Consider the following 13783-nt stretch of genomic DNA (forward strand, 5'->3'; position numbering starts at 1 on the left):
CGCCGCCGCCGCCGCCGCTGCAGTGCGCAGGAGACCGCGGCCCGCGCCCTAGCGCGCCCGAGCCGGAGCGGGGCCGGGGTCCGCTCACCTGGCGGATGTGCCCGGCTGCGCGCGCCAGCGTAGCAGCCCGAGCAGCGGCGGCCGCCCGCGCGGCGGGGATGCCCGGACGCCGGGCCCCGGGGCTGGGCCCCCGGCGGTAACCGGAGCGGGGGGGCCGCGCCCCCCCTCCTCCCCCCTCGCTGGTCCCAGAGCCGCAGCTGCTGCGCCCGCGCGCTCCCGGGGACATTCTAACCGCCGCCGGGTCCCGTCGCCTCTCGCCCCGCTATTAATACCGGCGGCCCGGGAGGGGGGCGCAGCGCAGCCATGGGGACGCTGCTGGCCTTCCTGGTCGGCGCGGCACTGGGTGAGTGCACGGGGGCCGCGCGCGGCCAGGGGCACCGCCAGGGCACTGGCCGGGCGGCAGGATTCTCGCTCCGGACTTCGGGCCGCGGACGAGGGCCGCCCTGTCCCCGCCGGTCCCCCGGCCCGGCTAAGTCGGCTTCAGAAGTTGTGCGCGTGGGGAGCGGAGCTAAGGAGGGCGCGGAGGTGCGGGTGGGCGCGAGCGGGCGGGGGCCAGGCCGGCACAGCTCGGCGGCTGCGGGCACCCAGCCGGGGGCGAGGAAACGCGGAGTCAGCTGCTCCCAGAGCCCCGCAGGCTGCAATGTGACACCCACAGCCGCGGGAGGTTGGGGGCGGGGGGCGGCTGTGGGAAGGCGGCGCCGGGACCTTGGAACGCAGCGACGGAGAGTCAGGGAGAGATGGAAGGGAAGAGGTGAGAGACACAGAAGTACTCCTGAGTGCTCCGCTGGGAGACCGGGGAGATGGAAGTAAGCGGGAGACCGCGAGAGGGATGCCGAGTGTAAGAGGAGAGAGAGAGAGAGACTGAGGAGAGAGAGTTAAGAAGAGCAGAACGGAGGGCAGAGAAAAACTTGAGAGGCAGAGACAGAGACCCAGGGAGACATGGAGTTTAAAAAGGGCAGGGAAGGTGGAGAGAGAGGTGGAGAGGCCAGAGAGGGGGGTCTGAGCCTGAGCAAAGGACCCAAAGTGGTGGGACCTTCAGAGAGACCCCTAGGAGAGATAAAGAAGGGGAGCAGAGACAAAGTCACTCAAGGAGATGGAAAGAGACCGCAGAGGAGGAGGGCAGAAACCCCCAAGATTGAGAGAGGTAAGAATCGGGGACAAAGAAAAAGCCCCCGAGCTGGAGAGACACAGCCTTAGCTAATGAGGGGAAGGAGGCAGGAAGGAGGTGGCAGGTGAAAATGTGGAGGAGGGACTCAAAGGGACTGAAATCCAGGGGGTGTGCAAAGGCCCTGTGGCAGGAAAGAGCTCAGAGGGTTTCAAGAAGCGAATAGGAGGATTGGCATCAGGAAGTGAGGAGCCTGGGAGCAGAGGGGACAGAGGCAGGAGAAGTTGGGGAGGGGGTGGATGGCACAGAAGCTGGGGAGCAGGGCTGGAGTGTGGGTCCATGATGGTTCCTGTGTCCACCTTCTCCTGTGAGGTCTTGCCCTCTCCTAACCCATTTCTCTGGGGCTGGCTGGTTTTGCAAGAGCAGTCATGACAGAGCTCACACGCTGCCACCTTGAATTTCTAACACAGCAGGAATTCAGGTCCCACTACCCAGCTCCTGCAGCACCATGAGCAGGTGGCCTTCCGAAGAAGGGGTACTTAGGTAGCAAAGACTGAGCCACTGACCACAGTAAGGGCTCTACTGATTTGGGGGTGTCCTGTGTGCCAGGCCCCCAACTGGTGCCTTACGTACCTTAAAGAACCTGCCCAGCAACCTCCAGAAGCAAAGATGATGGCTTCCCTCACCATTCCCCGGGGGGAAAACTGAGGCTCAGGAAGAGTGAGGGCAGGCCATGGGTGGCAGGGCCAGGCTTAGTGTCTGGTTCTGTCCACTTCTGATCCTGAATGAGGGGAAACAGATGGTTGCCAAGGGGCCCGAGAACCAACAGCCAGCGAGCCTGGCAATGCCGAGGGCGATGGGTGCCCCGGCTCGACCTGAGCCTGCTGTCCCCGCAGTGTCCTCAGCCTGGGGGGGCTGTGTGGAGGTGGACTCAGAGACCGAGGCCGTGTACGGGATGACCTTCAAAATTCTGTGCATCTCCTGCAAGCGCCGCAGCGAGACCAATGCTGAGACCTTCACAGAGTGGACTTTCCGCCAGAAGGGCACCGAGGAGTTTGTCAAGGTGCGTGGGCGCCTGGCACGGGTGTGTAGAGGGTGGGCATCTGTGTAGGAGTAGGTGGGGGGCAGGGTTCCGGGAGGGGTTTCTTGTTGGCTTTTAATAAAGCGCTGTTGCTGGAGTTCCGGCTGTGGCCCAATGGGATCAGCAGCGTCTTGGGAGCGCTGGGACTCAGGTTCGATCCCCAGCCCGGCACAGTGGGCCAAGGATCCAGCACTGATGCAGCTGTGGCTTAGGTCACAACTACAGCTTGGATCTGATCCCTGGCCAGGGAACTTCGATGCCACAGGGTGGCCAGAAAAGAAATATAAAGTAATGTGCTATTATTGATGACCTGGATTCGAATTCCAGCTTCAGCCCTGACCAGCTGATGATCCTGGGCAAGTCCTTGAGCCTCTCTCAACCTCAGTTTCCTCTTCTGTGCAGGGGCGGGGGTGGTCCCTAGCTCTGAGATCTGTGTCAGGACTGATTGAGTTCCTGTGCCCGGCATCTGGCACCTGGTTGGCACCACGTAAATGTCACTGGAATTATTTAGTACCAGCAAAAATGTCTCAGGTGGTCATCACAGGTGGGAACCACTTTTCCAACCTCCTTTTCGCCATGTGTCGTGAGGGGGCAGCGTACCCTTTTAGGGCCTGCTGGAGAGTTGAGGTCAGGCTGCCTCTCTCCCTGCCTGCAGAGGTTGTCTGGTGGCCAGGGAAGAACGGCCAGAGTGAAGGGTAGGAAGGAGGGATGGGGGCTCCAGAGGACAAGTGAGGAACGCGTGTGTGAGCCTGTGTGTGTCAGGGCTCAGGCCCGGGCGTGATCCTGCCTGCCTGAGATTACAGCACCTAAGCCCACGCATGTGTCCATCTTTCTGTGTGTGTCAGGGTGGCGAACAGAGTGGATTGAGGTCTGGGCGTGCTGGGGGGAGCGGGGGCGGGGGGCGCCTGGTCGTGACCCTGCCCCGATGCCCCCAGATCCTGCGCTATGAGAACGAGGTGCTGCAGCTGGAGGAGGACGAGCGCTTCGAGGGCCGCGTGGTGTGGAATGGCAGCCGGGGCACCAAGGACCTGCAGGATCTGTCCATCTTCATCACCAACGTCACCTACAACCACTCAGGCGACTACGAGTGCCACGTGTACCGCCTGCTCTTCTTTGACAACTATGAGCACAACACCAGCGTCGTCAAAAAGATCCACCTGGAGGTGGTGGACAAAGGTGAGTCAGCCCCCTCTGCGCCCCCCCTGCAGCAGCCAGATGGAGGGACAGATGGCAGGTAGGGGATGCGCTGGCTCTGAGCCTGGGCAACTCGGGGAGCAGCACCTCCGTCCTGGACTCCAGCTTGGGCCGCTGTTTCCCTTCAGCCACGGAGAGGTCATGGCGGGCCTCTTCCGAGGAAGTGCTGGGTGCTGAGCTCAGCTCTGCCACCTGTGCTGTGCGACTTCCAGCAGGTGCCTCCCTGTCTCTGTTTCCTGTAGGAAACAGCATGGTAGTAGCCTCTCCCTCTCAGGGCGTTGTTGGAACCCTTCCTATGTCACAGGGAGGTGGTGAGGAGTAAGAGAGCTGCTGGGTGTCAGCTGCTGGCCTGCCTGTCACATCTGGGCCCCAGTACACAGGGGCAATGATGGTGCTGCTTCTGATCATCCAGGAGCCTCAGCCCTGCCTCCCTCTTACATGGGGCGGAGATGGGAGTGTGTCCTCAAATTCCACTCTGTGTATGAACCACCTCGCAGTCTTGCTGATGTGCCGATCCTGACTCAGCAGGTCCGGGGCGGGCCCAGGATTCGTTTCCAGCAAGCTCGCAGGCGAGGCCAAGGCTGCAGGTCTAGGGCCATTCTGTGCAGCAAAGATCTAGGGTGTTGTGGAATCATTTCATCATTCTGGCTTCACTGCCTTGGACCCCTTCCCTGAACCATCTTCTGATTGGGTGTAAATTGGAATTTTCCAGGCTCTGTGGCCGATTGGCTTAGAGAGTCAGGGAGAGATCCCAGACTTTGGGCCACCAAAGAGCACGGCAAGTGAGTCCTGCAGAGCCTGCAGCGCGCACACACACACATCCTCATGGGCACTGCGTGTTGTCCCCCCCACTCCACAAGATGGGTATTGGCCTCGGCACCTTATGTGAAGTCCCCACCCCTGAATCCTCCCACCTGCTCTTGGGGATGGAGGCTCTTCCCCATATTTCAGATGGGGAAACAGGCTCAGGACAGTAAGAGCATGTGGCCAGGGTCACAGAGCTGGGACCTGGATTTGAACCCAGGCAAGCCCATGTGACTGTTGTTTTTGTTCTTGGCATGATTTCTCCATCCCATGCTGTCAGCCAGAGCCTCTGGGTTTCTTTTGCTAATTAGCATTTTTACATTTATTATCAAAGTGACCCAGCAGCATTTAACTCAGGAGACATGTCTGAGCAACTCTTTGGTGTAGGTGGCCATGCTGGGTGGGGGCCATGATGGCGGAGCTCTGCCCATGTGGGTGAGGGGACAGTGCAGTGGCTGTAACAGAGACACCCCTAAATGCTGTGGCTTAAAATGTGCGTCAGTCCTGTTGCCCAAATCTGTGCTGCAGTGAAGGGTCGGGAGGCTGGGAGGCTCCGTGATGCCCTTCAGGCACCCAGGTTCTTTCCATCTTGTGGCTCGGCCCTTGCTCACCACGCCCTCTGCATCTGTTCTCGGGCTTAGGCTCGCCCGTGACCCATAGAGCCTCTCTTTTTAAACATCATCTACCACATTATACTATGTCCCACAGCCGCTGTTCCTATATTTATCAGAACATAGAGCTCTTTCTGCTCTCTTCTCAGAATCTCTGTTTTCTGCATCACCCACCATATCCCAGTGGTTTTTATCCACCATATTATAGAATTTTTTAAAACAGTACCCACTGTAGTAGTAGTATTTTATGTTATGCTAGAGCGTGTAGCATATACTCACAGTAAATATACTGTTTTCCCACTAGCAAACATAGGACAGTATTTTTTAGCGTAATCCATCATATGAGGGTATTTTTAATCTTATCAACCATACTATCCTATTTTGTATCATTACCAACCATGCTATCGTATTTTGCAATATTCTCAATCATATTGTGGTTTTAAAATTTTTGCTTGGTATACTATAATATATTCATCATTACACATCATACTGTAATTTTTTTTTTACTTTTTTAATAATTAAAGTATGGTGGATTTACAATGGTGTGCCAATTTCTGCTGAACAGCACAGTGACCCAGGCATACATCTGTACATTCTTTTTCTCATGATATCTTCCATCATATTCTATCCCAAGAGATTGGGTATAGTTCCCTGGGCTATAGAGTGAGACCGCATTGCTTATCCATTCTGAATTGTACTGTGGTATTTTTAACACTATGCATCACTCTGCAGTATTTCCTTCATTCCTAAGGATATTCTTGTACTGTTGGCATCACAGGCCTTGCCATATTCCTTTTTATCATAATCCACTGCCTTACTGCAGTTTCAACAGTCTCTATTGCCTCCTGGTAATGACCCCTCAGCCAGGGACTCAGCCATGGACTGAGTCATTTTCAAATGGGTGGGTGCTGGTGGTGAGGCCTTCACTGACCGGCAGGGGTGCCAAAGGTGGTAGGAAGCACCTGGGGTCCCCCACCAGGAGTGAGATTGGAAGCTGGGGACAGGAGAGAGCAAACTGTATGTGGACACACCCAGTATGAGGGGGGAGGTGGTTTTTTGTTATTTTTTTTTAAATGCACTTGCAGCATGTGGAAGTTCCCAAGCTAGGGGTCAAATTGGAGCTACAGCTGCTGGCCTACACCACAGCCACAGCAACCCAGGATCCAAGCCACGTCTTCGACCTACACCACAGCTCACAGCAACGCTAGATCCTTGAACCATTGATCAAGGCCAGGGATGGAACCCGCGTCCTCATGGATACTAGTTGGGTTCGTTACTGCTGAGCCATGACGGAAACTCCTGGGTGTGTTGAGGTGAGGCGGTATCTGAGGCTGGTGGGATATCCAGTCTGCAGAGGTGCGGGCTGGGGCTTCAGATCTGCGGGCTGCCTGTGTGGGCGGAGAGGTGAAGCACTCAGAAGATATGGGGTTTTGTTGTTGTTCTTCTTTTTGGCTTTTTAGGGCCATACCCACAGCATATGGAGGTTCCCAGGCTAAGTGTCGAATCCGAGATGCAGTTCCTGGCCTACACCACGGCCACAGCAACACAGGATCCGAACCGTGTCTGTGACCTATACTGCAGCTCACGGCAATGCTGGATCCTTAACCCACTAAGTGAGGCCAGGGATTGAACCTGCAACCTCATGGTTTCTAGTCAGATTCGTTTCTGCCGTGCCACAATGGGAGCTCTGATTTGGGGGTTTTGAAGAAATCAAAAATCTCCCTGGAGAAGGTGCCCCTGCCCCTGTGTGACCCCTCTGCCTCGGTTCCTCATCTGCAAGGTGGGGGAACGACAGTCCTGCCTCCTGAGGTGTCTGCGTGGGTCGATGGAGACGGCACTTGACACCTCGAAGCTGTTTCCAAGTCCCTCCCTGGCTGTTTGCAGAGCAGATGAGTGCTCAGAGCTGCGGTCACTTACACCCGGGGTTGACTCCTGCTCTGAGGGCAGTCCTGGCTGTGCATCCTTCCCCTCTCTGGGCCTCAGTGACCTTGTCCGGAAAATGGGCTAGAGAGCTGTGCCTGCCACTCTCCTCATCTGATGGGGAGCGCAGGAGATATGAGATTACCTGAATCCCTTTGGACGTTGAGTTCTAGAAACAGGGATGCGAATTCCGCGATGCCTGAGCTTTATCCAACGTGTGTCCGACTCAGTGTGCTTCTGGAGGTCAGCGGACGTGGGAAGCCTGGACTGTCTCTATCCTGGGGGTTGTTTCGGAGAGTCAGGGAGATGCTCAGATAAAGACCTCAGCACGGGGCCTGGCTGCGAGCACGCATCCCCCACCTAAGGCCCCTGGTATCTTCGGGGTGGAAGAACACACCAGCAGACGAGGTGTGGCACCCCGTCCCCCGCTCCTCCTCCTCCTGCAGGCAAGCAGGGGAGAAGCAGCCAGCCCGACACCCGCCTCGCCGTGGCCCAGAAAGCCTGGGTGCCATCTGCACCAGGTGGAGCAGCAGCAAGTGCCCACTCCCGGGGGGAGGAAGACCGTGTGAGGACAGCGGGGAAAATGAGATCCCGGCCGTCCAGGAGGAGAGGGCCAGGGAGGGCAGCGTGGACACCTGCGACATCCGGCCAAGGACGCCACAGTGGCCTTCCACTCTGGTCCCCTGGCTGCACATGTTCCCTTTACGGTTTAAATTTAGGCTCGGTGAAAGGAAGCTGGCCTTGTCAAGAGCCAGGGCTGCGGAAGTGCTAGCGGGTTTCTGGAAAACATCAGTGAATAGCCAGCACTTAGGTGGGCGGAACCACGCACATTACAGATGTAAACTCGCTTCCTCTTCCTAGCAGCCTGGTGGGAAGGCAGGAGGATCATCCTTATTTGACAGAATGGGAATAGAGGTCCAGAGAGGTGGAGTCATTTGCCTGAGGTCACACAGCTAGTAAGAGGCAGAGATAAGACTTGAACCCTGACAATTTGGCCCCAGAGTCCCTGCTTTTAACTACTGTGCCAAACTGCCCCAATAATAACAGTAATAATAGCACATATGCATCAAGTGCTAGCTCTGTGTCAGGCACTATTCTGAGGACTTTCAAAGCTTCATTAATTCTCACAACACGCCCACGAGGGAGATATTGTGATTATCAACCTTTTACAGATGGGGAAACTGAGACTCAGAGAGGTTGAGTCACTTGCCCAAGGGCACACAGCTGGCACGTAGCAGGGCCAGGATTTAAACCTGAGCCTTCTTGTTGCAGAGCTACAACTCTGGGGCACATGCAATCCCCTGAACGACACAGAGACACACTCAAGTTACACAAGGAGGCAGGTGGAGGGTGATCCCGGAGCCCATTTAAGGCTCGTTATTAAGAATCACAGTAACAGGAGTTCCTTCCCATTGTGGCTCGGTGGTTAACTAGCCTGACTAGTATCCATGAGGATGCGGGTTCGATCCCTGGCCTCCCTCAGTGGGTTAAGGATCCAGCATTGCCATGAGCCATGGTGTAGGTTGTAGATGCTGCTTGGATCAGGTGTTGCTGTGGCTGTGGTGTAGGCTGGCATTTGCAGCTTCCATTTGACCCCCTAGCCTGGGAACTTCCATATGCCATGGGTGCAGCCCTGAAGAGAAAACAACAACAACAACAACAACAACAAAACCAAGAATCACAATAGCAATGACTCTAGGGAAGCCTCATGTGCAGACTAGGCCCAGGGAGGTCAAGCCACTTGCCCGAGCTCACACAGCAAGCTCGCGGCACACGCGGGGGACCGCCTGACCCTGCCTGGTCCCTGCAGCCAACAGAGACATGGCGTCCATCGTGTCTGAGATCATGATGTATGTGCTTATTGTGGTGTTGACCATATGGCTCGTGGCGGAGATGGTTTACTGCTACAAGAAGATCGCTGCCGCCACGGAGGCTGCTGCGCAAGAGAACGCGTGAGTGGGGTCGCCGAGGAGGGGGAGAGGCAGCCCAGAGCACCCCGTGCTTCCCAGAGGTGACCCCAGGACGAGGGGGGAGGCGGGCAGGGGAGCAGCCCAGGGCGCCATCTGCCAGCCCTGAGCGCTTGGTGGCGGGGATGGGACGAGGCCCTGGTCCCAGCCCCTCCCCCTGGGTGTCGGAGCCCCCACTTCTTTCGGGACCAAGGGTTCAGACCTCGCGTCCTCTGCCTCAAAGATGCAGGTCTCCAGGCCCCAGCCCTTTTTTTCCCCCGGGACCCACGAGTCTGAGCCCCCCGTCCCTGCCCCCATGGACTCAGGACTCCAGGCCCCAAGCCTGGGCTTCTTTCAGATCCCTAGGGTCCAGCCTGCAGCCCCCTCCTCTCTCTGACTCCCTGCAAGCCTGGGACAGAGACCTCAACCCTCCTCAGTCTCTGGGGCGGGGTGGGCCAGACTCATGCTGGGGTCGCTGTACACCTGGCCTTTGCCCCCACAGCTCGGAATACCTGGCCATCACCTCAGAAAGCAAAGAGAACTGTACGGGCGTCCAGGTGGCCGAATAGCCCCGGTAAGGTGGGTGGGTGGGCGGGCAGGGCCTGGAGGGCCCGGGAAGTGTCAGCTCTTAGGTACCTGATGCCCTGTCTCTCCCTCACCTTTAGGCCCCAGGCTCCGCCTCAAGGAAGAGCCAGCCCTAACGGGGAACATCCGGGCACAGCCTGCCCCCAATGGGGGTTGGCCATTCCTGGGCCTCCACAAGCCTCAGAGTCCTGCCACCAGAGCCTCCAGGGTGGGAGGGGGTGGGGGGCTTGGCTCGCACCCCAATCCAGCCTTCCTCCTCCTGCCCCATCGCCCACCCGCGCCATGCATGATGGGTAAAGCAATACTGCCGCTGCCCCCACCCCTGCTTCTGCTGCCTGTTTGGGAGGGGGGGCGGTGAGGTGGGGGCAGCGGCTCCGCACCCCTCCTTCTTGCTGATTTGCACACACTGGCCGCTTCAGACATGCACTACTGGGGCCCGCCCCTCCCCCGCCCCCTCCCAGCCCAGCGGGGCTGGCGTTGGGCTGGACTGGCTCCGGGCAGGGGGTTCTGGGACCCACTCCGACCCCCAGCGACACTTCCCTCCCTGCTTCCTCTGGCTGGACCTGGGGTCTCCTCTCCCTGTGATGCACTCTTGCCCCAGCCCAACCCGCCCTCTCTCACCAGCCTTGGATTGTGGCCACCTAGAAAGGGGCCCATTCAGCCTCGTCTCTCTTTACACAAGTAGTTTTGTTCATGGAATAAAGATTCTTGGACTTGACTCATAGTCTTGCTCGTGAGCCCAGTCACCTTCTCCACTCCCTCCAAGTTCAAGGGTTTGGGGGAGTCATTAGCGGGGACCAAGGGTTTCCGGGGAGCCAGACAGGAGCCAAGGAGGTGGATTTGTAGCCAGAGGTTGCCGGGGTGCGGGTGGGGGGTCGTGGGGTAGGGGGGACAGTGGTGAGGGAGAGGGAAGGGGAAAGGAGGCTACGAATGGAGAGAGAGGGAGACCGGAGGCTGGGCAGCGCCAAGGCTGTGCTAGCGTGTCCCCCTGTGGGAGGCTGTGGCGCTGAGTGGAGCAGGAGCGTGGGACGAGCGGGTAGGCCCGGTTATGCAGGGGCTGCCCATCTGGGGTGAGCAGCGGGGGTCTGACTGTGTTTGGGTGCACGGCTGTCCACAGGCAGGTGTCTGCTGATGACCCTTGTGTGTCTGGGTGTTTATCTGACCCTGGGGTCTGACGTGGATGACGCTTGGCTGCTGGCGGGACAGTGTGTCTCGGCCTCCGGACACTTCCGGCCACTTGGCCTGGGCCTCAGCCCTCAGTGCTGCCCTTTCCGGGCCAAGTCCCCATCCCCCCACCCCCATCTAGGGCTTCCCAGCTCCAGAGGTCACTGCTGCGGGCAGCACAGAAGCTGCCAAAGCAAACCAGCCCCCGTGACTTGTAGGAAAGCAGCTGGGGGGCAGGGGCTGGGGGAGAGGGGAGCTGGGGCTGGGGCTGGGCTGGGGGACCCTGGAAGGGGCTGCGGCTGGAGTGTAGGAGGGGTCTGGGGCAAGGGCTGGGGTGCTGGAAGGGACAGGGATGGACAAGGAAGGTGTTCGGCCTGAGCTGGGGTGGAGCGGGGGCTGGGGAGGTGGCAGGAGAAGGGATGGAGGCAGGGTGGGCTTGGGGCAGCTGGGTCCCTCCAGCTGATGCTCTGTCTTTGGCTTCATATCTCCTGTCTTCTGTCCTCATGCACACCCCCAGCCTGCTGTCTCCCCAGACTCACGGCCCTCAGGCCCGGCCTGTCCCTGCTCCACCTCCCCTCAGACCAGCACACCTGGGCCCCCTCCAGGCCGGAGGAAGCAGGTGGCCCGGCCAGCCTGGTCCGGCCCCTGCAAACCCTGCCCCACCAGCCAGGTGGCCTCCAGCACTGCCAATCCCTTTGCCCTGCCCCTCCCCGCCCCTTCCCCCGCCTCCGGCCCAGCCCCCTCCTCCTCAGGTAGGCAACCAGGCCTAGCAGGCCCCACGCCGCCGCCACTGCCGCCCGCTGCCTCTGCCTCCGGGGCCTCCGCCGCTGCGGGGCCACCATGCTCCTGCCCAGGCCTGGAGACTGACCCCTAAAACCGGCACCGTGTCTCAGCTCTGCCCCCACCCGCCGGACCCCAGGGTAAGGACCAGGGTCCTCGCCTCCAGTCCCCAGAACATGGGTCCTGCACCCCCATCCGACCGAGTGTCCATCTCCCAGGAGAGGGGATCCCAGGGAACCCCAAGAGTGGACTGACCTCTCTCCTCTCAGAGTTCCAGCCCCCTCTTCTTCAGACTCCAGGATCGGGGACCAGTCCTCCCTCAAACCCTGGAGTCCAGGCCCCTAAGCCCACCCCCCACCCCCATACGGCGTCCTGGCCCCCAAACCTCCCTCTCCCCAGGACCCAGGGAGCTCCTCCCTGAAATCCAAGAGTTCAGCCCCTTCGTCCCCTCCCCACTCAGGCCCAGGCATGGGGTCCCCCAGCCCCGTAAACCCAGATGTCCCCCCCCACCCCAGCCGCTGGTCAGACACTGACCCCATCCTTGAACCCAGCCCAATCTGCAACCGTGATCATGGTGTGCTCTGGCCGGGGCCCAGGCCCTCCAGCCTCCCTGGATGGGCGCCTGGGACTGGGGGCACAGGGGCTGGGCCGGGCACCCCCAGGCCCTGCCTCCCCCCTCATCTCCCCACAGGTCCCGCCCCGGCCCAGGAGGTCAGCCGGGGGATCATTAACTAGAGGCCGTGACATGGCGGAGAAAGAGGGTGAGTCCCCCTTTCCCGGAGCCCCCGCTCCGGCGCTGCTGACTCCCCTCCCTGTGTGCTCTCTTCCCCAGCCCTCCGCCCCCTGGAACCCCCTCTCTCCGGCACCCCTCCTGGGCCCATCCCCCATCCCCACCCCCTCTGAAGCCTCCGCCATCTGATTAACCATTAACCCAATTTTCCGTGGGGCTGTGCCACCTCCTGCCTCCCCGCCACCCCCCATGCCCTTCCTGGCTCCTTGTCTCAGTTTCCCCTCATCCCCCAGTGGCTTCTCAGTGGACTTGTCCTCTCTCTACCGGGGGCCAAAGTGGGGAGACTAGTTGTCATGGTCAAGGACACGGATTCAGGAGTCCCATAGACGGCCTGCTTTGCAATCTGCTTCTGCCGCTTTTTACCATGGGATCTTGTGACAGTGCCATCTTTCCTCTGGGCTTCAGCTCAACCCCCGCGCCCCCTGCACCGGGTCAAGCCTGGATTCTCATGCTACCTTCCTACCCATCTGCGTGAGGTTGTTGGGAGCATGGAACACACACGAGGCACCAGCGTGGCGCTCCGCGTGTAAGACACACACGGTGTACCCGAGCTGTCATGGTCGGCCAACTCGGAGTCCCAGGGACCCAAGACCCCCACCGATTCCAGATGTTCCTCCCACCTCCTCACATGGCGGGCAAAAGAGCAGAGCGAGGACTTTGGACTCAGCCTGGATGGATGGAGAGGGAAGAGACAACAGAAACCGCCCCAGGGGTGGCAGGCACTTGAGAGCTCACGGAAGCCCCTGGCGGGGGTGGGGAGAGGGCAGCCTGGCTCCCTTTGACCTCCTCCAAGCTCAGGAGCCAGCTGGACGGGCCTCATGACGGGGAGCCTCTCCCCGTTCCCCATCTGGGGCAGACTCCCACTCTTCTTCCTGGAACCAGGCTAGCTGGGTTCGTCCCGTCCCAGGCAGTAGCTGTGAGGCCCCCAGCAAGCATCTTACCCTCTCTGGGCCTCATTCCTTCCCCTGTGCAATGGAGACAGTACTAGAGGCCACGTCACAGGGAGGGGTGAGGATTTAGGTGCCATGAAAGGCAGGAAGCACTGAGTGTCTTGGCTGACATGATGGGCGAGGACCACTGGCCTCCTCCTCGAATCTCAGCACAGACAGCAAATCAGACCCCAGCCCATTCTGCGGTGGCCCAGAGGGAACCCAGGCTCCCAGGGGCTCAGGAGAAGGCACTGAGCCCTTGCTGAGCAGGAGGGCAGGTCCGGCATCTTCAGGACCATTCCTTCCTGGAGCGCCCTGAAGGGGGTCACCAGGCCTGGGGCCCATGGGGGAATGAACCAGGGAAGAGAAGCAAGAGCATGCGCAGAAGGATGGCCAGAGACTGGCCTGGGACAGAGAGAACAGGGCACCCCTGGGGCAGCTTGGGCTTGGGCTTGGGGGGATGCCCTGCTGTCATGTCACACCTCGACAGACTTGGTGCTGTGATTACTTGCTGGGTGACCCAGGGTTGGTGGCTGCACCTCTCTGGGCCTCCTTTCCTCATCTGTAAGTCAGGGATGGTGATAACGATAAGTTCCTCATTGCAAGGACTTCGGGAAACAGGGACAGGGCTCGGGTTGGGTGCACTTCTGAGAGCCGTCATGGCCACAGTTGTGCTCATGTCTGTGGTACCATCTGTGTTAAAGTATGCCCGACGCCTGGTTCCTGGTGCGCCCTGGGGACTTAGAATCCAAGGGGGTGTTATCTGAGTTGACACTCAGGATGAGAAGGGAGGGACAGGCAGAGGGAAGGGCAA

At 59.5% G+C, this 13783-nt stretch overlaps 2 protein-coding genes and 1 long non-coding RNA gene across 5 annotated transcripts in view; 2 read left to right on the plus strand and 1 right to left on the minus strand.

Annotated features, from left to right (window-relative positions):
- On the plus strand, positions 1-10028 carry SCN1B (sodium voltage-gated channel beta subunit 1). 2 transcript variants are annotated; one of them, XM_021097212.1, is made up of 6 exons: positions 1-403; positions 2062-2228; positions 3182-3422; positions 8586-8727; positions 9224-9295; positions 9387-10028. In XM_021097212.1, the coding sequence occupies exons 1-5, from the start codon at positions 364-366 to the stop codon at positions 9288-9290; spliced, it is 657 nt and encodes a 218-aa protein (XP_020952871.1). In that variant the 5' UTR covers positions 1-363; the 3' UTR covers positions 9291-9295; positions 9387-10028. The 2 variants fall into 2 exon arrangements, with proteins under 2 accessions (XP_020952871.1, XP_020952870.1); XM_021097211.1 differs by lacking the exon at positions 1-403 and adding an exon at positions 787-1204.
- LOC110261282 lies at positions 6032-11935 on the minus strand. Its single transcript, XR_002345329.1, has 3 exons — positions 11785-11935; positions 6921-7053; positions 6032-6243 (listed from the first exon to the last, which is right to left on the minus strand). It is a non-coding gene; the product is annotated as an uncharacterized LOC110261282 (long non-coding RNA).
- Positions 10616-13783, plus strand: part of HPN (hepsin) — a 19969-nt gene continuing 16801 nt past the window's right edge. The window contains exons 1-3 of one of the 2 annotated variants that reach the window (XM_021097151.1): positions 10616-10684; positions 10988-11390; positions 11942-12011. In XM_021097151.1, coding sequence (XP_020952810.1) covers positions 11996-12011 — 16 coding nt within the window. In that variant the 5' untranslated portion in view covers positions 10616-10684; positions 10988-11390; positions 11942-11995. Of the gene's footprint in view, positions 10685-10987; positions 11391-11941; positions 12012-13783 lie in introns of those variants that run through there. The other variant, XM_021097150.1, reaches the window with a different exon arrangement.

The sequence above is a fragment of the Sus scrofa genome, chromosome 6, assembly GCF_000003025.6.
Source record: "Sus scrofa isolate TJ Tabasco breed Duroc chromosome 6, Sscrofa11.1, whole genome shotgun sequence".
In the NCBI taxonomy this organism is placed as follows: Eukaryota; Metazoa; Chordata; class Mammalia; order Artiodactyla; family Suidae; genus Sus; species Sus scrofa.